Genomic DNA, 23,359 nt, shown 5'->3' with positions numbered 1-23,359 from the left:
TGATCACCACAGTAACCACTAAGAAAATAACCAAAGACTTCCCTGGTGGTCCAGTGGTTAAGAATCTGTCTGTCAATGCAGAGCACATGGGTTCAATTCCTCTTCCTCTACATGCCGTGGAGCAACTAAACCCACGCACCACAACTACTGAAGCCTATGCACCCTACAGCCTGTGCTCTGCAACAAGAGAAGACACTGGAATGAAACCCATGTGCACCACAGTGAAGAGTAACCCCTGCTTGCTGCAACGAGAGAAAGCCCACGTGAAGCAACAAGACCTGGCAGAGCCAAAAAATACAAATAAAGACGTAGAAAATAACCCCAAAATATGCAGAAATGTAGGGAATCAAAATGATACCCTCCCTACAAGAAATAAACACACAAGACAGTGACGAAAGAACTGAGAAACACAAAACACAGAAGACGCACAGAAAGCAAGCAGTCACATGGCAGAAATAAATCTTGTATCAGTAACACTTTAAATGGAAACATAAGCGCAACTGAAAGGCAGGGACTGGCAGAAAGGATTTTCAAAAAGTCGCCTACACGATGTCTGGAAGAGACTCACTTTAGACACCCAAAAAGACTGAAAATAAGAGTTTGAAAAAAGATATTCCCAGTAACCAGAAAAGAGCTGATACAGCTATATTATTGTCATACAAAGTACACATACAAAGTAACCAGAAAAGAGCTGATACAGCTATATTATTGTCATACAAAGTTAGAAAGGTTTACAAGAGGCAAAGAAGGACATTATATTTGCATAAAAGTCTCAATCAAGATAGGAGTTATATATATGCATATATATAACTTCCTTCTGAAAATCATGAAGGAAAAATGGAAGGAACTGAAGGGAGAAATAAGTCTGTAATAATCGGAAACTCCATTACCTCATTTTCGATAATGGATAGAACCACCAGGTGGAAGGTCAAGAGCAAAGAGGGGCCAATGAATACCACTATAAACCAGGTGGATTTAACAAACAGACACGAGCAATTTGGAGTTATCCCCAGAACGCAAGGGTGGTCCAACATACAAAACTACAAGAATGATGTACATACTTCATGCGTTGCTGGTGGGAATGCAAAACGGCATTGGAGGTAGTTCCTCAAACATTTAAACACAGAATTACTATATGAACTTGTAATTCAACTCCCAAGGATACACCTAAAATAACTTAGAACAAGTACTCATATTTGTAGACTAATGTTAATGAAACATTGCCCCCAATAAACAAGCAATCCAGGGTCCATCAACAGATGAATGGATGAACAAAAGGTAATATATACACACAAGGGGTTATTATTCAACCACAAAGAGGAATGATGTTCTGCTACCTGTTACATAGCAAAACACAGATGAACCCAAAGAATACTGTAAGTAAAATACGCCAGACCCGAAAGGACAAATTTACATGAAATATCTAGTACAAGCAAATTCATAGAGATGGGAAGGAGAATAGAGGTTATCTGAGGCTGAGGTAAAGGAAGAATAGGGAATTATTGCTCATTGGGTCAAGTTTCTGTTTGGAATGATGAAAAAGTTCTGGAATTAATGGCGATAGTTATACAACATTGTGAATATAGTCAGTGCCACTGAACTGTACAGTTAAAAATGGTTTAAAATAGAAAAACACATGGCAAAAAATGAGGTGGGCAGAGTATATTCATTAGGTTATGAGGCTCGAGAGAGTAAATGTGTGTGAAGAGAACATTCAGAGCATCCTCTGGTACTTGGCAAGGGGTATGTCGTTTGCTGTTCTTTTTATGATACGAAATGTATCTCTTTATGATAAAGAAATTTCCTTTCTTCCTTGAGTCTGGCACACACCATCAAACTTTGAACTATACAAAGGCAACTAACTGAGTCCTGCCAATAGGAAAATAAATATATCCTGATTGAAAACACAGGTCATCCCACAAGTATGAGAACTGCTTGTCCTGTCGGGACAAGGCACCATCATTGCTTTCAGTTCAGTTCAGTTGAATCGCTCAGTCGTGTCCGACTCTTTGCGACCCCAGGAATCGCAGCACGCCAGGCCTCCCTGTCATCACCAACTCCTGGAGTTCACTCAGACTCACGTCCATCGAGTTGGTGATGCCATCCAGCCATCTCATCCTCTGTCGTCCCCTTCTCCTCCTGCCCTCAATCCCTCCCAGCATCAGAGTCTTTTCCAATGAGTCAACTCTTCGCATGAGGTGGCCAAAGTACTGGAGTTTCAGCTTCAGCATCATTCCTTCCAAAGAACACCCAGGACTGATCTCCTTTGGGATGGACTGGTTGGGTCTCCTTGCAGTCCAAGGGACTCTCAAGAGTCTTCTCCATCACCACAGTTCAGAAGCATCAGTTCCTCAGCGCTCAGCTTTCTTCACAGTCCAACTTTCATATCCATACACGACCACTGGAAAAACCATAGCCTTGACTAGACGGATCTTTGTTGGCAAAGTGATGTCTCTGCTTTTGAATATGCTATATAGGTTGGTCATAACTTTCCTTCCAAGGAGTAAGCGTCTTTTAATTTCATGGCTGCAGTCACCATCTGCAGTGATTTTGGAGCCCCCCAAAATAAAGTCTGACACTGTTTCCACTGTTTCCCCATCTATTTCCCATAAAGTGATGGGACCAGACACCAGATAGTGACAATATTTTGATATTCTGTAACCTTCTAGAGGTTTCATCACTTGCCCTTTAGAGAAGACAAGGGATATTAATCTGCTAAGTGAATCCCGTGTGGATGTTACATTGACTCTAACACTCATAGCATCTCTATTTTCTTAAGTCTTGAAGCAAGGGGTGAGGTCAGTAAATACGCAATGCAGTAGCCTTTGAAAGTGCTAGGAAACAGGGTTTTTAGAATGAAATCGGCATGAGTGTAAGACTGTGACATGCTTCTAAGAAGGCAGAAGAACCTGTAGAGTTGAACGTGGGTAAGGAAAACACTTTAAATTTCCAGGTGTCAAGTTTAAAAACACCCATGAGCTTCGGTATCTTGAAAGATGGGTCAAATTTATAAAGTAATTTTAACAGTTTGAAATAGTAGTTTGAAATGATAGGAAGAGAAATTTGGAAAAGTCAAGGACATTTAAGGATGAATAAGCAACTTCACTAATTTAAGCTACCATAGGGTGGCTTTCATGTGATCCTGTCAGAGCAGTCTCTTCAGGAGTGTTGCTAGCTCAGCACTCAGCTGGCTCCAAGCTTTGCTGCATTTATTATTATTACAAAGCCATCACACAGCATGAGAAAATGTGCATAAAATGTAAAATGGCAACAGGTTCATAAAATTTTTTCATAGCACTTAAGACCCTTTAATTTCTGCACCTTAGAGTTAGCAGTAGGCTCTGCACTTTAAAGGGTTTGAAGAAATTGTAAAGGATTTAAAGGAGAGTATAAAAATGGGACAAAAAAGAAAATAATACCTATACTACAATTCAGGAACAAAAGGTATATATGTATTTATTTAAAATTCACAAGGTAGTCATTTCACAGGAATCATTCTTACACATCAGCATATTTTGTCCTAGCAAATGGTTTGCAAAAGCAACTTGTATTTATCCTACATAACGTTCAAGTACAGGAGGATGGCATGAAGTGTCCCAGCCTTTCCTCTGAGCACTGTGTAGGAAGAAACAAAACTAAAACCCTAGCTGGCAAACACACACAGACACACACATTTTTTGACAGAATTGATGGACTCGAGAATTGACTGCTAAGGATGACTCAGAATCTCACTGTATGTGTCTCCAGAGACTATCTGACCAACTTCCACTGCCTTTTTCCTACTACCTTAAACCCCAAGTGTGATTTGGCTCTTATTCTTTGACCTTTGGCCTGAACTCTCTTCTCGTATACAGTGCCAATTTATAAGCAGTTAGAGCTCTCCCTCTAATGTGTCTCAGATATCTAAAAGCAAAAAAAGACTTTCTAATAAATATGCACTCTGCTTTGTGTAAATTCTCAGCTCTCCATAAAAACGGTGGCATGTCAGAGAACTCAGTGGCTTCTGCCATCAGTCCATTTCAGCAGCTGACGATACAACATCTATGGAGGTGACCCTCTGCCTGGTTCTCTGACCCAAATCTTTAACAAACCACTGGATTTCCCCCACTGCTCTTAACAGAACAAGCTTCCATCTGACTGGCACCCTCCCCTGACCTTCAGCCTCTCTTCTCTATTTATACATGATGCTCAAGGTAATTTATTTTTTTCTGCTTTTTCTGCCTCCTTCTCTAATCACTTTCTCCCATTTCTTTTTATCCTTGATTCGGACTGACAGTTACTTCACCGGCTGAAGAGACAGTTTGAAAGTTTGAAAAAGTATTACGTCTCTTTAGGGTGCTCCCCACCTGTACTGATGGGAGGAATGTTCACCGTTTGGGACTAATTTTGATGTGACTCACCCTTTAGATGCTGTCAGCTACAGTCACACACGAAGATTAGGCCCTCAGCACAGATCACTGAGGGCTCAGCTTAGCAAGCTCATCTTTAGGTAAACATTCACCAACTCTTTTAAGACAGATTTAAATAATCATTTCCCTTAATATGCTTGCTTTCAAGAATGTTCCTAAGGGTAAATACTGTAAGTCTCTTAAATATTGTAAGAGTCAAGATTTAAGAGCTTTTTCTTTTTTTTTAAATATAAATTTATTTATTTTAATTGGAGGTTAACTACTTTACAATATTGTATTGGTTTTGCCCTACATCAACATGAATCCACCACAAGTATACACGTGTTCCCCATCCTGATCATCCCTCCCTCCTCCCTCCCCGTACCATCCCTCTGGGTCGTCTCAGTGCACCAGCCCCACGCATCCAGTATCATGCATCAAACCTGGACTGGTGATTCGTATCTTATATGATATTATAGATGTTTCAAAGCCATTTTCCCAAATCATCCCACCCTCTCCCTCTCTCACAGAGTCCAAAAGACTGTTCTATACATCTGTGTCTCTCGCTGTCTCGCATACAGGATTATCGTCACCATCTTTCTAAATTCCATATATATGCATTAGTATACTGTATTGGTGTTTTTCTTTCTGGCTTACTTCACTCTGTATAATCGGCTCCAGTTTCATCCACCTCATTAAAACTGATTCAAATGTATTACTTTTAATGAGGACTTCGGGGGTGGTCCGGTGGTTAAGAATCTGCATGCAGTGCTGGGGATGCAGGTTTGGTCCCTGGTCAGGGAACTAAGATCCCACACGCCACAGAGCAACTAAGCCCACAGACCGAAACCAGAGAGTTCATGAGCTGCAAGGCAAGATCCTGAATGACACAACAAAGATCCTGCATGCCGCAACTAAGACCCGATGAAGCCAAATAAATAAACATTAAAACATTAAACCCCACAGTATTTCTTAGTTTCATTTATGGGTAGGGTTGATATTCTGCTTACTTTCTAATTCCACTTTGTGTTATAGTTTAGCAACTTGCTAGTGGTAAATTGGGGCTTCCATGGTGGCTCAGATGGTAAAGAATCTACCTACAATGCAGAAGACCAGGGTTGGATCCCTGGGTTGGGAAGATCCCATGGAGAAGGGAATGGCAACCCACTCCAGTATTCTTGTCTGGAGAATCCCAAGGACAGAGAAGCCTGGGGGGCTACAGTCCATGGGGTCACAAAGAGTCAGACATGACTGAGTGACTAACACAAACACAGTGGTCAATGAAATAATACTTAAACAATGTAAAATCCAAGAGGCAAAGATTATTAAAGTTCAGTCTTCTTTGTATATATGGTAAGTTATTTACCAAAAGAGAACACCTAAGAATTTAAGGTCTTCTAGAATATAATGGAAGCAGTATTTTACTAATAAAAGAGAAGCTAGGTTAAATTATAAACTAAAAATTCTTTTATTTGTTTTATGCTGCTGCTGCTGCTGTAAATCACTTCAGTCGTGTCCGACTCTGTGCGACCCCACAGACGGCAGCTCACCAGGCTCCCCCGTCCCTGGGATTCTCCAGGCAAGAGTATTGGAGTGGGGTGCCATTGCCTTCTCCGTGTTTTATCCTAGGACTTTATAAAATTATTACTATTTTAAAACTCACCTGGATTGTTCGTATAAAGGCCACTGTCACCCGTTCTTCAAATTCATTCAGAGGGGTATAAAGGTTCAAAATTTTGACAATCTGTTGGAATAAAAACAAAAGTTTAGCACAGAGCTAAATTAACCTAAAATCACTTTTGATTCTTAAAGAATATATGACATTGGCACCCGAGAACACTTCTCTGTGGGCAAGACCCACAATTCAGGTGCAGCTGGACTGACATCGAGGCATCCACGTTTAGTAAATTAGGGTCCCAAAGCTCTGCCTGGGAGATCTGAGCTCTCTTACCAATTCCTTTCTCCTATATATCTGCCCAACCCTCCCCCATACTCTATGATTTATGGATTAATGAGGATTTTAGGAAACTGTGGGCCTGAAGTCTTCAGCACCTTATCTACTAGCCATTTAAAGGTTTCATTAAAAGAGTCCTAGGTATCTTTCCTTTTATAACAAAAGTCTTAACAGCACTTTCCTACCTCTCACCACCCCCCAAAATCACTTAGTAAAGAGCAAGTTTTTCTCCCATCTAAACAGAAAGTAATTCTTTGTGTAGGGGAAGTGGCCTGCCCAGTGGCAGAGCAGTGCCAGGTATAGTCTAGGAATAAATTTATGAAAGCAAAATTTTAAGTTTCAAAACTTTCAGTAAACACGTATAGAAGGAAGCAGCTTTCTTAAGCGCTTGGTATTTCACCTTTGAGTATCTAACGGAGGTGGTAAGGAAATGTATGTTAACTTGCAATAGTGAATTTGGATCCTGTTGTTCTTTAGGTGCTGGGCAGAGAGAAAGTGCATGTTTAATATGGAAAATCCCGATTTCCTCATGCTGGTCTCATTTTGCACCCCTACCTTGTGGTGGGCCCATTTCTAAACAGGCACATTCATGATGGAGGGCAAGGTCACCTATGTGTGGACAGGATTTATCTTTTGACAGACATAGTACTTCTTGAAGGCAAAAGAAGAGGGGGTGGTAGAGGATGAAATAGATAGCATCACCTAGTCAATGGACATAAACTTGAGCAAACTCTAGGAGGTAGTAGAGGGCAGGGGAGCCTGGTGTGCCGCAGTCCATATGGTCGCAGAGAGTCGGACATGACTTAGCGACTGGATGGCAACAACAAATTATCTCTGCAACTGAGACCCAGGATAAATACAACTTCTGGGGGGGAAAGGAAAGAAAATTTAAAGTCAGATGCTTACTGACTTTATTTAAAGTCATGTAGGGACTTTCCTGGAGGTCCAGTGACTAAGACTCTACACTCCGCATGCAGGGGGCCTGGGTTCTATCCTTGGTCAGAAAACTAGTAGTTCCCACATGCTGCAAATAGGAATTCGAACGCCACACGAAAGATCCCTCATGTCACCACTTAAAAAAAATTGAAGATCCTGCATGCTGAAACTAAGATCTGGTGCAGCCAAATAAAAAAATATTAAAAAATAAAATAACACATATGAAGTCTAAGTGAAAATATGAATGAAATGGAATTATACTTGTAAAGGAAATAATTTAATGCCAAATGTCAGCTGCTGCTGCCAATTTCTAAAAGAAATTTAAATTTTGGGGTGAGAGACATTCCAGAACTCTCTATTAGCATTTAAAAACCTTTGTGCCTAAGCTTGATGCTTTGTGGGATTGACTCCCTGATCTTTCTAAGTAAATAAGAGAGATCAGAGGGTTACTGGCAGACCAAAGTATCTTTAGTTCATGCAGGAACATTCAGGGGACTGAACTTTCAGGGCTGTATCACCGGGGGCAGAAAAAGGCCCAGAGTGCTTTGAAAACAACCTTTGACTTGGAATGGAAGGCGGCCTGGCCCTGAGTCCCTTTGGCTGACAGTGACCGTACCTGCTGGGTGCTGAGGGCGGTGCACAGGAAGCAGATGGCCTCAGCATCCTCGGGACTTTTCTTCTTTAACTGCAGGAGCTGGGCAGCCTGGATCAGGGGCTCCATGGTCTCAACAGCTCCACTCTGGTGCAGGTTTCTTCCTCGAAGCCACTCCTCCAGCTGACTAATGTTGTACCTTAGACACAGGAAGAGAGTGCCCTGTGATGCCTGTCCCCTTGCTTCACTGGGACGAGCTCACCTTGTGGCTTTCTTCTGCAGCCCAGCTGCCACTAGTGTTATCACTCTCCTCCTCTTGATTCTCTCATGTGGGCAAGAGTGTGACAAGTATGTGGCACTCAGTAACTGTTTGGGGAATGAGTGGGTGCTTAAAACCAAGCCAAGATGAAGTGCCTAAAGTGTCTGTACTAAGTTAACGGGGGAAAAAGGCATTAACTATACTGAATTAAAACAACTTACATTTAACATTTGCAAACATATTTGTACTCCGGTGAGCCATCATGCCTCTTACATCATTGATTTCTCTCTCAAACCTAGCCAAATCATATTTACAACCTTTATAAAGTCTGCAAATGTTTGAGCTTTGAACTGATTTGTTTACCAAGCTCACCTCCTCGGTATGGGATGAATTTCATCAACAAATAAAAAAGTGATGGATCTGAGTCACACACTGCCTGTGACAAGGACGGCCACTTGGATTTGGCTGTCATTTTCAGAAACAAATGTCCCCCGTGTGTGAGTGCAGCTGGCGTGTGGGGTGTCCCCTTTCCTAGGGGTGGGCTGAGGTGCCCTTGCCTACCTGAGCTGCATGCCTGTGCTCCAGGAGCAGACGTCCTTCCGCAGAAGCAGGTTGTTGAGCGTCACCGCGTTGATCATGTAGAAGAGCTGTCTGAACACCTGCAGGATGATCTCGGGGTCCAGGCCCTGGTCGCACATGACTGTGTGGAAGGAGTTCATCTGGCGGATGATGGCTTCCAGGCAGTACGAGTTGTCTCCTTCCGGCATGCTGGAGGTGCGCTTCCGGTAGCCTGTGGGCTTCACCCCGGACAGACCCTGAATGCTCTCGTTCTCCAACATGGCCGACACTGAAAGCGAAGTGCAATTAGAGCAACGGATGTTCCCAAATTAGATATGCTTCTGGGTCACTCGGATCACACAGGGCTTTGGCCGTGATCCTGCCCAGAGGTGATGCTCAGGAACTTAGAGCATTTGGCATGCGATTTCTAATAGGTTGATCTCTACAACCGGGTAAGTTTTCCACATAGAAATGTTCGACTAAACCTGTGGACTAAATCTTCGCTTAAATTTATTGGTGATGGGACATAGGTAAAAGGTAAAACCAACTCAATTCTGTAAAAAGCGACCAAAATTTGAGAACTGAGCAACGTGGGTGTAGTCATGGCCTGGCCACTGACCTGGGCCTGGACTCTGAGATCATCCAACAATTGTTCAAACCGCTCTTCTCCATCACTCTCTGACCATGTAAATCTTAGGTGAGTTGGTCTGTCATAGTTAATGCACAGCACTTAACTACATGTCAGGCGCTTTACATTCAGTATTCCTTTCAATATTCCAACAACCCATTTCCTAGTAAGGAAACTGAAGCATTAAATAATTTGCCCAAGGTCGCCCTACCAGGAAGTGGCAGGGCCAGGCTTTGAACCCAGGTCTGTCCAATTCTAGAACTGATTAACTATCACCTTGTCTGAGTCATGAAATATTCCCAGTTCTCCCTATGTCTGGTGAGAATAAACTAGCTCCTCCTAAGAAGATTCTCAGACAAGGAGGAGGATTTGGAATGAATCTTATGCTGTCAGAACTTGGGGAAAACACGGTCCACGTGCTTCAGGAGAACCTCCCCAGCCTTTAAGGAGCACAATGAGTGATGCACATGTGTGTTACTTTTCTTTTAACATAAAAATTAATTGCTCTTATTTTTCAATTCTGATATCATGTCAAGTGCCCAAGTGGCCTGCTTTGGACAGAATGTTCAATAAATATTTATTGCATGAGTGTTTACTACTGTGTTCACTTATATGAACATACTTCTTTCCCTTTTCCATGAATAAAGCATATACATGGGCAAGAGTATTATATCTTTTCACTGTGTATGCATTTACATTTTCTGAATTTATATTTAGTACCTATGGAAATTAGTTTGGGGAAAAAATAATACAGTACGTTAAAGACAAAGGAGATAGAGGGAAAGTGATCTATATTCTCACTACCCAAGCATCACATGCTTTGATGGGCTGGTGTTGAAAATTTCATGACTCTTTTTGAGTTGACAGCATATACCTCCTTAGCTGCCTTTTCTGAGAAGAGCCTGGGCTTTCTGGGGGCTGTCCTAAGATAGCCAGTTCCCTAAACGGAGGGAGCACTTACCCTCACGTCAGACCCCATGGTGAGTGCTGGAGATCTCCGGTGCCAGCTTACCTATCATAGGCTGCAAGAGGCCCTCGGCGATTTTAATGAGCTGCTGGTAGATCTGAATGGAAAGATCGCTCAGCACCTGGCGGTATTCAGTGAGGTCAAAGTTCTTAAGACAGTGCTCGTTCTGCTTTGCAGTGTTCTGAGTCATGAAGCCCTGCAGAGGGAGACAGGCGCTGTGCTGAGTGCCAGGCACAGGAAGACCTCTGGGCCTCCAGTCACTTCCGAGGTATCCTACTGTGGGGAGACCGCTCGGGTTCTGTCTGCTCAGGTGAGGTCCTATAAGACCCTGTCAGTTCTTCCAGTTCTCGAGGATGGCTCTTAAATTTGAAGGCAGAGTCAAAACTTAGCATGACAGAGGACTCGGAAAACTGCTTAATCAAAAGGCTGTGATCATTTGGTCCAAATCCCTGAACTCTCCCTGAGGCAGCAAAGTGCAGGTTGGCAGCAGGTCCTGGGAAAGAGGGATCCATGCTTCCTGCATCTTAACCCAGTTCTTGTCCCAATATACCAGGTTACCCTAAAATATTAAGACTATACACAAGTCCCTGAAGAAGTACCTGGCTCAGAGTTTATGTTTTTACAATGAAAAATTTTATGTAGAGCCTATCAGTGAGTATCAGAATTAATGGATGAATCAAGATGATTCCACAGTTACAGCACCATGTCTTCTGAGCTCTCCCTGTTAACCAGATGAAGTAATATGCAAGTTGAGAGAGCTGCTAATATCAGAAGAACAATATCTCTGTATTCAGGCCAGAAGCAATCAAGAGCAGCCGAAAAGTCAGTGTTTTCAAAAGGGTAACTGTCTCTAGCAATACCTTTCGTACTATGTCAGATCACAAAGCAATTCTTAAAGAAAACAAAAGCAGGCAGAAGAGGGGATAACAAGATAATTGTTGTCTAGGCTCTGCAGATCGGGTTACACTGTGGTTCAAGTCTTATCCCTGGGAATATAAGCACATGGAAGAGTAGCCCAATGTAACAGAATTCTGGGTCCTCCTGAGCCCTGTCCAATGTTCCCTGCAAAGTCCAGGCAGCATTAGGTCAAGTGGTGACTTTCAGGGAGATAACCTTAAATACAGTTTTCTGGTTAAAGGAAAAGCTTGTGTATAATGTTAGAGTTAGGGAATAGAGGATACCTGTTTTGAAATGAGCCCCATTTCTTCCCATAATAAACACACTATTTTTTTTAACATTTAACCCACTCCCTTGCATAATAAAAACAAATGATGAGATGAAGTTCAGATTCTAGGATAGAGATGCAAGTCAAGTCCCATTGAGGGTGGTGAGACTGCCTGGCATGGCATGCTCTTCTATTATCCCAGAGAGAACAGTCTGTGAAAACTTGCTCTGGCACAAAAGATGGAACAAAGCTTTTTGTTGCACCTTACTGAGTTACACTGTGTCCTAGCCTGGGGAGTGTAGAGACTGAGATTGTGAAAGGAAAGGGAGGAGGCAAGCTGAGAAGGCCTGCAGGGCGTTAGGTTTGAGTGCCATATGGGCACAAAGTCTCACCAGAGAAATGGGGGTGAGACTGAGCTGTATGTTACTAGGTCACTGGGCTGAAGGCAAAGCATGGGAGAAGTTTTTTCAAGGATCAACAGTGGGAATGGTGACTTCTAGAAAAAGCTGGACCCTAGAGCTCCAGAGCAGAACATTAATAAGTGATGGGGTGAGCTGGGGCCTCAGATCAAGGGATTGAATTCGATGAGAAGCACGAAGCTGGGTTTCAGGGTCAGTTTGCACACCTGTAGTTCAGTTACACCTCGCCTCTTCTCTTAGACCATCTCTGTCTTGGAACAGACAGAGATGTTGGCTTCAGAGAGACAGCCTGACCCGCCAGACCACTGAGCTTTCTGCCACGCTCCCAGAAACGGGGCCCTTCTAGGGCTGCTTCAGAAAATTAAGTTCACAGGGTTTTCAGGGAGATTCCTGAGGGCTCTCAGATGATGGATGGGTTATGAAAACATTTCCCCACAAATCTTCCCATTCATTCCAGGGGCCCTCAGCGTCATCGAGGCCTGCCTTATTCCTGCTTCAGTGATCAGAGTCTGAGGTCCCAGAGGTGCCCAGAGACTGCACGCCCTCTCCTCAGGGGACACAAAAAAGCTCAGGATGACATGTGGACAAAACAGAGATGCCTTCAGGACTGACACCTCTCCTCCCTGCCCCTGTTCTGACCTGGGGTCTGAGGTGCTCTGAGGTGGAACATGTTTTGCTGCACCCAAGGAGATGAGGACCTAACTGCTGAAGAACACGGGGCACCTTGGTGGCGTCCGTGCCCTCCAGGGGCCTGGGTTCATCTCACACTCACCTCGTCCCCACTGTACTGCTTCAAGCAGTGCAGGAGGCGGCAGGTATTGGACAACCAGAAGGACGTCATCTCAAAGTCTTCATTGTGCTTCTGCGAAAAGGAGAAGATGTGCCTGGGTACGAAGAGGTAGTTCCCATCTGTCCTGACGCATTCACCTTGCCTTCTCTTACCCAGGAGGCCCCAACCAGGCCTGGCAACAAGTGGACCCTTACCCTTCACGGGCACACGGAAGAAAGCCCTCCCCGCAAGGCTGCCTTCCTGCTCCTCCAGCCCTGGGGAGGACGCACGACCCTGCCTGGAGGCCCGTGATCAGTGGTGCACAGCCAGCAGGGAGTAGGTGGGGTCTGGGGCTACTTGGGAGTCTCACTGGAGAAAACTGGGGTGCACCTAGGCTGTATAGTACTAGGTCACTGAGCTGAAGGCAGAGCATGGGAAGACCAACCATGAACGGGTGAGTTCTAGATAAAGCTGGACCCCAAGGTCCGGAGCAAAACAGAAAATGTTCCTACGATGAAGCCAAGGGAGACAGATGAGCCTGACTCCAGCAGCCCTGGGCTCTGCCCTGAGCATGGGGCCAGACAGACTGGCAGGTTCTTAACTGTCTGGGGTCTTAACTGTCACAGGGGGTGCTGGGGAGCACGCAGTGAAACATCCCAGGGGTCCTGTTTGTCTAGAGATCAGGCGGCATTTCCCTTCAGAGCTGGAGATTCTGGGGAACTTGCAACTGAGGCATCAGTGAGCTGCTGTGTTCACCCAGCTCCCCTCAAGACCAGTGCCTGGACACTGACCTTGAGGACCTTCTTGATGCCGTTGATGGTGGAGGTCAGCAGGGAGTGCACCTTGAGGTCGTCGTTCACGTAGTCTGCATGCCGGATGCACATGTAGAGGATATAGGCTGGGAGGCAGGGCACCGCGCCCGCCAGCGCCTGCGGTTTCAACTCTGCCAACAGCAGACAGCAGTGTTTAGCTCAACAGCAGACGCTGCTCAATGCTCAGGGTTGTAAGAATCCTGGCCCCCATATAAACAGTCTCCCCAGGTTCCTGAAGTTCCTCAGGGTAGGGGGTGGGGGGTTGGCAGAGGAGTAGGGAAGAAGATGCCCTGGATACACACATTCCTTTGGACCCTGTCTACCAGTATTTCAGAAATGTGTTAAAAAACCTCAAACAACAAACGTTCCTAATTGTTTAAAATAGGCTTGTCACACCTTGTCCTTATAACACAGAGGAAGAGAATCCCCGGGGGCGGGGGGCGGGAGTGCTCCCTGCCCAAGTTTACACACAGGCCACGGTCCTTGCCAAGAAGGGGCCCATGGCCAGAGACTGGCGGAAGGCAGGAACAGGCTCCCCAATCAGGGGACCGGGGCAAGGACCCCCTAGGCCTCTGCACCAGCACTTCCTGCTGTGGACACAGTGGGCTCCTCAGCAGCAAGAAGGCGAGGCCTAGTCCCAAAGACGGAGCCCATGGGCCAGGGGCTGGGCGAACCAGAGCAACCTCTAGCCCATCTGGTCTTCCGTTCAGCAACCTCACGGCCGCAGCTGCCCACACTTTGCCAGAAGCAGCAGCTCAAGCAGGCCCTGACTGGCCCAGCCCCAACCTCGCTGCTTGACAGCCATCTCACCAACCTCCCTTGTGGCTGGCACTAACCAGGGCACGGTCAGGAGAAGCTGCTGTCTCTGCTTCCCCCTGCCCCATGGGCTGTGTGCCCCAGCAGGACCAGAAGGGGGCTGGTGAGCCTCCCCATGAACAACAGACTCCTGCTCGGCCTCCTGACCCTTTCCTGCCAAAACCCTGGAAGACCAGGGAGAAGCTGTCAGACTGCTTGCCATTCCAGAGGAGGTTCAGGGAGGCACAGACCAGGCTGAGAGAAAGGGGTGCTGGTAGGGCCTGGAGGAGGAGGAGGAGGAGGAAAGAACCAGGGATCGGCAAGGTGGAAAGGCAAGCACAAGGCCCTGGGCCTCAGATCCCAGGCACGCTGACTGTGGCCCCAGCCCTCACCCCATATCCCTGTTACCTCCACCCCCAACCTCCACCTCGTCCAGGCCCCACGAGTTCCTCAAAGCAACGAAGGAGGCCGCCTCCCCTCCACCAGCAGGTGGGCCGGGGGAAGGAAGGGGCAACATCCTCAGATCTTCCACCAGGGAGTCTGGGGTCGGGGCTCGGCACGGGCTGCCAGCATCTCCAGAGGGTCAGTCAGTTAGTTCAGTCGCTCAGTTCTGTCCGACTCTTTGTGACCCCATGAATTGCAGCATACCAGGCCTCCCTGTCCATCACCAACTCCCGGAGTTCATTCAAACTCATGTCCATGGAGTCGGTGATGCCATCCAGCCATTTCATCCTCTGTTGTCCCCTTTTCCTCTAGCATCAGAGTCTTTTCCAATGAGTCAACTCTTCGCATGAGGTGGCCAAAGTACTGGAGTTTCAGCTTTAGCATCATTACTTCCAAAGAACACCCAGGACTGATCTCCTTTGGGATGGACTGGTTGGATCTCCTTGCAGTCCAAAGGACTCTCAAGAGTCTTCTCCAACACCATAGTTCAAAAGCATCAATTCTTCAGCGCTCAGCTTTCTTCACAGTCCAACTTTCACATCCATACATGACTATTGGAAAAACCATAGCCTTGACTAGACGGACCTTTATTGGCAAAGTAATGTCTCTGCTTTTCAATATGCTATCTAGGTTGGTCATAACTTTTCTTCCAAGGAGTAAGTGTCTTTTAATTTCATGGCTGCAGTCACCATCTGCAGTGATTTTGGAGCCCCCAAAATAAAGTCTGACACTGTTTCCACTGTTTCCCCATCTCCAGGGAGTACTTGACCTCAAATATACACCTACAGGCCATAATACTCTGATACCTGGTTAACATTTGGGCATCTCATAGGCTTAACAGATGACTGCAGACTGGCCCTTGGTGCTAATTAGAAAGCCAATAACATTTTTCCAGAAAAAAAAATGTGCCTTTTTTTAAGACTTCTAATCTAAACCTTTTGGCTTTGAGCCTGACCCCTATGCAAACTGCAAATAGCTTCTCCTGCCTTGAAACTTTCCACTGTGATTTGGGATCCTGCAGCAGCTAAATGGCAGTGTCTTGGGGGTGGGGACCATGGCTCTACTTTTCGTCATCATCCACAGAATAGCCAGCGCTGGGGACCTGAGCTGCCGTCAGTGAAATCCGCCCCCAGTTCATGTGGGAAGTCGTTTAGAGGGAAGGTGGCCAAGGGCTGTGTGCAGGCCTGGGGCCACCTGAGCGATGAGCATGGGGAGTTGCCTGTCAGCTGGCACAAGGAGCCAGTGTTACTCCCTCCACCAGTATTATTCTGTTTCACTCTGATGCTGTGAGCGCTGAGTTTCATTCATCCGAGATTAAAGGTTCTTTCCTAATGGCACTTGAACAAGACACAGCCTGTTTAAGGTGAACTTATGTCACATTTAGTTGTCAGGCAATCGTATGGGTGGTAGGGGAAATTAACCTTTATAAAAAGAGCAAAATACTTAGCTACTAAAAACACCCCAACCGAAGAGCTGAACCAAAACCGGTGCCAGGCTGAAATCACGCTCTGTTCTTCCATCTCTGAGTTCCTCACACTCGAACAATTCAACACAGCACTTTGACCTCTGTCTTATTTCAAGTCTTACAGACGGCAGGACTCAGGCACCAGAGAGGGGCACCAGCAGCTCGGGGGCCAGAAAGCCAGGCCTCCAAGGACCCCTTGGTTCCGGCCCAGGCTCTCCCTGCTGGCCCTGCAGACGGCTGCTGACATGGGCTGAGCACGAAGCCAGGTGGGGGTGTGAGACCAGACGGGTCGGAGCTGGTACAACTGGCAAACCAGGCCCAGGGTGGTGAGGAAAGCAGCTCCCAAGAGCCCTGTGGGCGCACCTCCAAAACGCACTCTAGGGGCAGCCCACACACTAACCCCAGCATCAGCCTCGCCTGGGAGCTCTTCAGAAACGCAGCAGCTCGAGGGGGCGGGTGAAAGTGGGGGGGGGGTGTCCGTGCGGTGCAGGTTGTGCAGGAGGCGGACGGGAGGTGGGGCTGACCTGTCACCAGATTCCGAATGAGCAGGGCCTCGTCCTCCTTGTGGTACTCCAGCATGCCCTGGAAGTCCTTCTCCTTCCGCTGCACAGTGACCTGCCTGTTGAGCTCGTGCCGCTTCCTCTCGCTCTGGGCCAAGGCTTGGGCAGCTGAGCAGGGCAGAGGGACGGAACACGAACTGAGAGATCTCCAGGCTCAGGCCCAGGGGCCGGGCATCTTGGGTGGGCAGGGTTCGGGCCGGGGTCTGGGCCCCAGGGTTCTGTGTTTGCTGGGCTCCCACACTCTGTACGTGGTCTGCCCTAGTCCGGGTCACACGTGTGACAAGGAGACCTGAGCACTGGGCACAGGATCCACTCAGGAGAGGGGCCGGGAAACACCCAGAGCGGCAGAGGGCAGGCTGTGGACCAGAGAGGACTTGGGAAGGATGCAGGTGCAGGAGGTACAACCATTCTGCTGGGGGGCTGCTTCTCCCCACTTCTCCCAGCGATGAGAAAGGCAGGAGGGGAGGAGGGAATCAGAGGGGAAGAGGGAGGGTGAAGGGAAGGCGGAGGAAGGGAGAGAAGAAAAAGTCCGAGTGACTGGGAGACTGAGAAGTCTAGGAACAGAAAAGAGAAATCCAAAGACGGGGAGGGGCACACAGGGTATGAGGGGCGACAGCTCAAGGCTGAACAAGACACGGTCCTGCCTTCCTAGAGCCTCATCTAAGAGCAGCAGGTGGACGTCAGCGGGTGATTAAATGAACTGACCCCTGTGATGGGAACGTGCCTGGTAGGCACGTGGTGTTAGGAGTGAACAAGGGGACTGGACCCCAAGCACGTGACTCCTGAGCTCAGGCAGAAGGAGTGGAAGGGGGGTTGCATCCCAGGTGGTGAGGGGACCAGAGGAGGGTTCTCAGGAAGGCGGGATGTACAAAGAAGGGTGGAGAATGATATGATCAGACCTACAGCAGGGAGTCAGAGAAAGAACATTCTGGGTGTTTCTGGAAGATCCACTGAAATCTCTGCCTGACCTCTCTGGGGCAGATGCCAGGTGGGACATTTACCCAGGGAACTGGCCTCACTCCCTGACTACTAGAGCACGGAGGGGGGGCCCCGTGATTTCTGGCTTCACGTTACGGAGCGATCTTTCCAACCAGGAAGTTTTGCCTTCCAGCTGTAACCCTTCGAAGGCAGGTCCATGAGGCAACATCCCCTTTCTGCACAGCTTGGAATCAGCACCCGAACACTTGCTAAGTTTGTGTTTGTGGGTGAAGATTCCAGCAAAATGAGACTGGGCGAGCTCCTGGGGTCTCTGTGAGTCTGTCTTGTGCCTGCCCTGGGCGGGGGCAGCAGCAAGAGGAGCAAGTGACTGTCTGGGGAGGGGCAGGCAGGCCCCTCCCTGAGCGGGGCTGAGCATACCAGTGCCTCATGACACACACACACACCTACTCACACCGCACTCACACCCTACCTTCCAGGTCCTGGACCTTCTTCATGTAAATCTTCAGTTGCTTTTTGAGCTTCCTCTCGTTCTTCTCCAGCTTCTCAACTAACTCTTTAAGGTCCTAAAAGCAGAAGGAAGCAGTGTGATTAGAACCCATCTAATCCCGCCCTGGAGGGTGGGGCAGAGCGGGGGGGCGGGGGGTGGTGGTCCTGGCACCTGGAGAGCCAGGCTGCCAATGAGGAGGCCAGGCTCCGGCTCCAGTAGGAGTTCCCCCACCTCCCACCCCCGCTGCCTCCCGGTCTGGACCCACAAAGCAGGGGATGGGTCAGAGCATTCTCTCAGTCCAGACAGCAGTCTCCTCCCTGCTCAGACCACCTGCCACCCTGCCTGAGCCTCAGTCCTCTAGGCCTCGCCTCCACCGGTTGTCACGGCAACACTCAGGAGACCCTCAGCCTCTGGGGCCCCAGGTGGCTGGCTGGTGCCCTGGGGAGGGAACGGACAGGTGAAGGCACCAGAGTGCCTTGGAGCGACATCTGCTGGACAAGCCTGCAGGCCAGCGAGGTTACCTGGGGCCCAGAAGCAAAACAGGCCCTTCGCTGGGGGCCCTCAGGGGCTGCCACACTCCTAGCAGCCATGGCCCCAGTGGGGAATTAGCCCCCGGGACCCAGCACTGCATTAATGTCACCCCGTCCCAGCAGGGAGCTCCATGACCATTACAGACTCTGTGCCACAACAGCGATGCAACTGTGGAGCCTTGGAAGACATCCGGCTCCTTCCTCCTCCTCTCTGCCTATAGGCAGGGCGACATCCCTTTCACGCCTCCTGCCTCATTTCAAGCCTCCCCCACAACGCTTTTTCTGTAATATTTGTTATTCCCATGTAGAATTGGGTTTTTGGAAACACCGTCTTATTTCTCCTCCTCTTTTTTTCCATCTTGCTTCTACCACCCGCCTGAGATCTCTGAGAACAGAGACTCGTTTCTCTGGCCTTTGTCCCGGCTCATTTGATGACTGTCTGCCAGGATGGCCACCGACTCCTCCCCCAACTGCCCCTCCGAGCAAGAGGAGGGAGTCCGCCCCCACCACTAAATCTGCCCAGAGCTGCCCTGGTCCACAGAAGGTGGCAGAAGTGACCCTAGGCCAGTTCTGGAACTAGATCTTAAGAGGCCTCCTCCTCATCCTCTTAGAAGTCAGTTGCCATGTAAATAGTAGAGAGCAGATGCTGGGAGGGGAACCGAGGCCTCAGACCTGGGACTGGGCGGGGGGGGGCCTCGCATCCTCCGGCCCTCTCCAACCACAGTGGAGCAGAGCTGAGCCGCCCTCCCTGGGCCCTGCCAGAATTCCTGACCTGCACGACCTGGAAGCTCTTGCAGAAGGGCTGCTAAATTTTCAGGAGGCTAGTTACATGTTAACAGACAGACAAAAGAGCTCCGCATTCTTGCTGACGGGAGAGTTCTAGATTCTCTCTGTTCCTGCCATAGAGCCAAAGACATGAACGTTGTCTGTCTGGTGAAAGGCCACCGCTGGTCCCCTTTGCTTTGAGAACGTGACCTCCCAGGGCTGGGACCTGCATGGTGCGGGGACTCACCAGGTTCTCGTTGGTGAGCTGGGACATCTCCTGCTGGATGCCGAACTCCACCTGGGCCTCTGGGGAGAGCAACAGGGTCTGGCAGAAGGTCTGCTGCTGCCTGTCCATCTCCTCCTTTAGGGCCTCCAGCTGGGCCTTGAGATTGTCCACCTCCTCCTCGTGCTCGCGGCTCTGGGCCTGCAGCTGTGCCTCCAGCAACCTGCACCAGGAGGGAGGAGGACAGACGACAGGGGGGCTGGAGTCTGTGCCCCCAGAGCGACACGTGACGGGGAGCAGCCAAGCAGGGACACAGTAGCAGCAGCAATTGCATGAGACCCACGGGGGATGGACACGGGGCGGGGGGTGGGAAGCGGGGCTGCGGGGCTGGGCAGGCAAGCAGACCAGTCTTCCTCTTGCAGGACAGGGAATCAAGGTCCAACACAGCACCCCTGACCTCAGGCCTTTCTTGCCACCACTCTCATCCCCTCATCCCTCACTCTTGAGCACAGTCTGCTGGTCTGGGGTTGAGAGACTGTCTCCATGTCAAGAGATCAGCAGAAATATATTTCTTAGAGCATCTTTCCAATAAAAGCGTCAATATCTGCCCCGAAGTTCACAAGAATCTCCTCGCTAAGACAAAACTCTCGTAGACGGAACTAACTGTATTACTTGCATGTCTCCCCTTTAGAAGGTTCTCTGCAAGTTTGAGAAAGGCAAAGTATTAGATCTTTTTATTTTTTTATTCACCTAACCACTATGACCACCACCGCCCCCCTCACTTCATCTCTGGCCTTTTATACACATTTTTCTACAGTCCAAACAGAAGCTAAGACTAGTTGCAAACGATCAGCGCAAGGTTTAAGAGCCACCGCTGTCATGACAAGTTGCAGAAACACCTAGAGAAGATCTGGGGAAGGTTGGGGAGAAGTTTTGGGAGACAGTCAGGACAATTCTGGGAGACCTCCATTTCATCTGCAAGGCCAGGAATTAAGGAAGGCTCTGAAGCAGCGTCCTCATTAAGAGGTTAATTACTGATTTTGTGACTATGGTGCTATCTTCCCAGGCTTAACAATTTAAAGAAACTTTCATCAAACGCCTCCCAACTGGGGCCATCCTCTTCCTGGGATGCAGATAAAGATGGTGACTGGAAGTACCATGTGGTTCTGCTATTTCTGCGGTCAGTCTGGGAGGTGCTAACGGCCCCAAGGGGGGAGGGAACAAGAGAAAGGGGAACGTCTCCACTGTAAAGTCCCAGGTGGACAGAGCCGCATGTCCGGTCAGCTCCACAGCAGCTTCGGGGGCGATGCTAGGCTCTGGGGGCCAGCTCAGCAAAGTGACACAAATGAATGGAGGAATGACAGAGGGACGACCGAGTCACTCACTCCTCACCAAAGGAAAGCAATAATGAGGGTTTTGTGGAAAATAACTTGGCAGTTAAGCCAGCACTTTTAGGGGGACACACAATATTTAGATAACATCCAATCTTGGCTTACGATAAACTGAAAGTCATCACCAGCAAGCTATAAATTTAATGAGAGAAATAGACTGGAACGCTCGGGTTCTAGGAACTCTACCCAAACGATCAGTTCCCACTTTCTGCTGTGAGTGAGCTTACTGCCGGGGTTCTGTGCAAGGCCTGAGAACCTCTGCCCCAGCCCCAGGCTGGCCACCTCATCTGGCAGGTGAGACCACTAAACCCAAGACAGGTCTGAGGCCATGTCCCAGGGCAGGTCGGGCAGGTGTCCTGATGCACCATCGGGCTGTGCCTTCTTCGCCTGATTAATAAATTCATTACGTATCAAAGCACATCCAATTTCCCCTCCCAAACCAAAATAAACCAAACATCTAGATGGGGCAGGAATTTGATCTTACTCCAAAACAGCTGTTATAATACAAGCAGCAGCTAGTATTTATTCTGTGCTTCCTCCACGCAAGGTGTGTGTACAGAGTGCTTCACCTGCATCTATCCCTGACAACAAGCTGAGAAGGAAGGTCTGACTCTGATCCACATTCTACCAGTGAGAAAATGGAGCCAGACGTCACATGGCTCACAGGTGGGGCCAAGCTCGAACCCATTGCCAGGTGACACACGGCTGCAAGAGCCAGCCGACCTGAACTTTCTTTTGCCAATAAGAGAGGCTCTTGGTGCTGTTCCAGGACCTCCGAGACGGCCTCGGCAGGCAGAACTCAGAAGACGGAGCTCGAGGCCCTAGGTTCCTGGCGCAGCTCTGCCAGCATCAGGCTGAGGGTGCTGGCATGGCCCTCACCCCACCTTGCTGAGCCTGTTTTCTCTTCTGGGGAACAGGCCTGAGGACCTCCACCCCCTCTACTGTTGGCAGTCTCAGGTGTGTGACGCTGCGCCAAAGCCCTGAGCAGCCATGTGCTGGCAGCAGACGCGGGGCCTGACGGGCGGGCTGTGCTCCTATTGTTGCTCTGTTGCTGAGTCACATCTGCCTCTGTGAGCTGGTGCTCTGCAGCACCTCCTGTCCTCCCTGTCCCTCACTATTTCCTGGAGTTTGCCCACATTCATGTCCATTGAGTCAGTGATGCCATCCAACCATCTCATCCTCTGCCACCCCCTTCTCCTCCTGCCTTCCATCTTTCCCAGCATCAGGGTCTCTTCCAATGAGTTGGCTTTTCACATCAGCTCAGTTCAGTTGCTCAGCGTGTCTGACTCTTTGTGACTCCATGGACTGCAGCATGCCAGGCCTCCCTGTCCATCACCAACTCCCGGAGCTTGCTCAACCTCATGTCCATCGAGTCAGTGATGCCATTCAACCATCTCATCCTCTGTCATCCCCTTCTCCTCCCGCCTTCAATTTTTCCCAGCATCAGGGTCTTTTCCAATGAGTCAGCTCTTCGCATCAGGTGGCCAAAATATTGGAGCTTCAGCATCAGGCCTTCCAATGAATATTCAGGACTGATTTCCTATAGGATTGACTGGTTTAGTCTCCTTGCTGTCCACGGGACTCTCAAGGGTCTTCTCCAACACCACAGTTCAAAAGCATCAATTCTTCAGCGTTCAGCTTTCTTTATAGTCCAACTCTCACATCCATACATGACTACTGGAAAAACCATAGCTTTGACTAACACAAACCTTTGTTGGCAAAGTGATGTCTTTGCTTATTTAATTACACTGTCTAGGTTTGTCTAATCTCCTGTGCTAGGCTGCTGCCCCAGGGCTGAAGGCCAAAGGGCCGGATTCAGACTCTGGTAGCAAATGGAACCAGGTCCGCATTCCAGATCTTCCGTGTAGGCAGCAAGTTCCTCACTCCCTGCAAGCCCCAGTGTCCTCACCCCACAGGCATGAGGTCAGACCCGCTGACACCGCAGCACACTGGGGCCAGGCCACTCAGCTCTAGTGAGCTCCAAGCACTTACCACCATGGGGACCATCACGTGTGCTGGAGGGCAGGCTGCCCGGAGCTGGGCCAGCAGCACAGATGTAGTCAGGGCTCTGGGCTGATCTGCACGCAGGATGGTCAAAATGGAGCCCGGAAGCAGCACAGACTCAGGAATCCCAGAATTAAATTTCCACCATTCTAGAGAGCTGAGAGCCTGCTAAGCAGGCTAACTAACCCCGTCTGTTCCTTCACCCACAGAGGGAGGGAGCTGGGCCGGGTGGCTTTCAAGGTTCCGGTGAGCCATCAAGAGCTATCGTCTTGATGCAAACAATCAGCCTCCACACAATGTGACAGACCG

At 48.7% G+C, this 23,359-nt stretch overlaps 1 protein-coding gene and 1 long non-coding RNA gene across 3 annotated transcripts in view; one reads left to right on the top strand and one right to left on the bottom strand.

The window, feature by feature from the left end:
* Nucleotides 1-12,644, top strand: part of LOC120880999 — a 28,431-nt gene extending 15,787 nt beyond the window's left edge. The window contains exons 2-3 of the long non-coding RNA XR_005725179.1: nt 10,460-10,592; nt 12,324-12,644. This is a non-coding gene — a long non-coding RNA (uncharacterized LOC120880999). The remainder of the gene's footprint in view (nt 1-10,459; nt 10,593-12,323) is intronic.
* Nucleotides 1-23,359, bottom strand: part of MYO5B (myosin VB) — a 338,248-nt gene that overhangs the window by 3,580 nt on the left and 311,309 nt on the right. For both annotated transcript variants that reach the window (XM_040264474.1, XM_040264475.1), the window contains 9 exons: nt 19,680-19,878; nt 18,120-18,213; nt 16,676-16,819; nt 13,427-13,578; nt 12,639-12,728; nt 10,328-10,478; nt 8,691-8,976; nt 7,895-8,069; nt 6,052-6,132 (listed from right to left, as the gene is read on the bottom strand). In XM_040264474.1, coding sequence (XP_040120408.1) covers nt 6,052-6,132; nt 7,895-8,069; nt 8,691-8,976; nt 10,328-10,478; nt 12,639-12,728; nt 13,427-13,578; nt 16,676-16,819; nt 18,120-18,213; nt 19,680-19,878 — 1,372 coding nt within the window. The remainder of the gene's footprint in view (nt 1-6,051; nt 6,133-7,894; nt 8,070-8,690; nt 8,977-10,327; nt 10,479-12,638; nt 12,729-13,426; nt 13,579-16,675; nt 16,820-18,119; nt 18,214-19,679; nt 19,879-23,359) is intronic.

The sequence above is a fragment of the Oryx dammah genome, unplaced genomic scaffold (assembly GCF_014754425.2).
Source record: "Oryx dammah isolate SB20612 unplaced genomic scaffold, SCBI_Odam_1.1 HiC_scaffold_22, whole genome shotgun sequence".
NCBI lineage: Eukaryota > Metazoa > Chordata > Mammalia > Artiodactyla > Bovidae > Oryx > Oryx dammah.
Note: the sequence above shows the minus strand (reverse complement) of the source record. Positions and strands in the feature narration are given on the sequence as shown.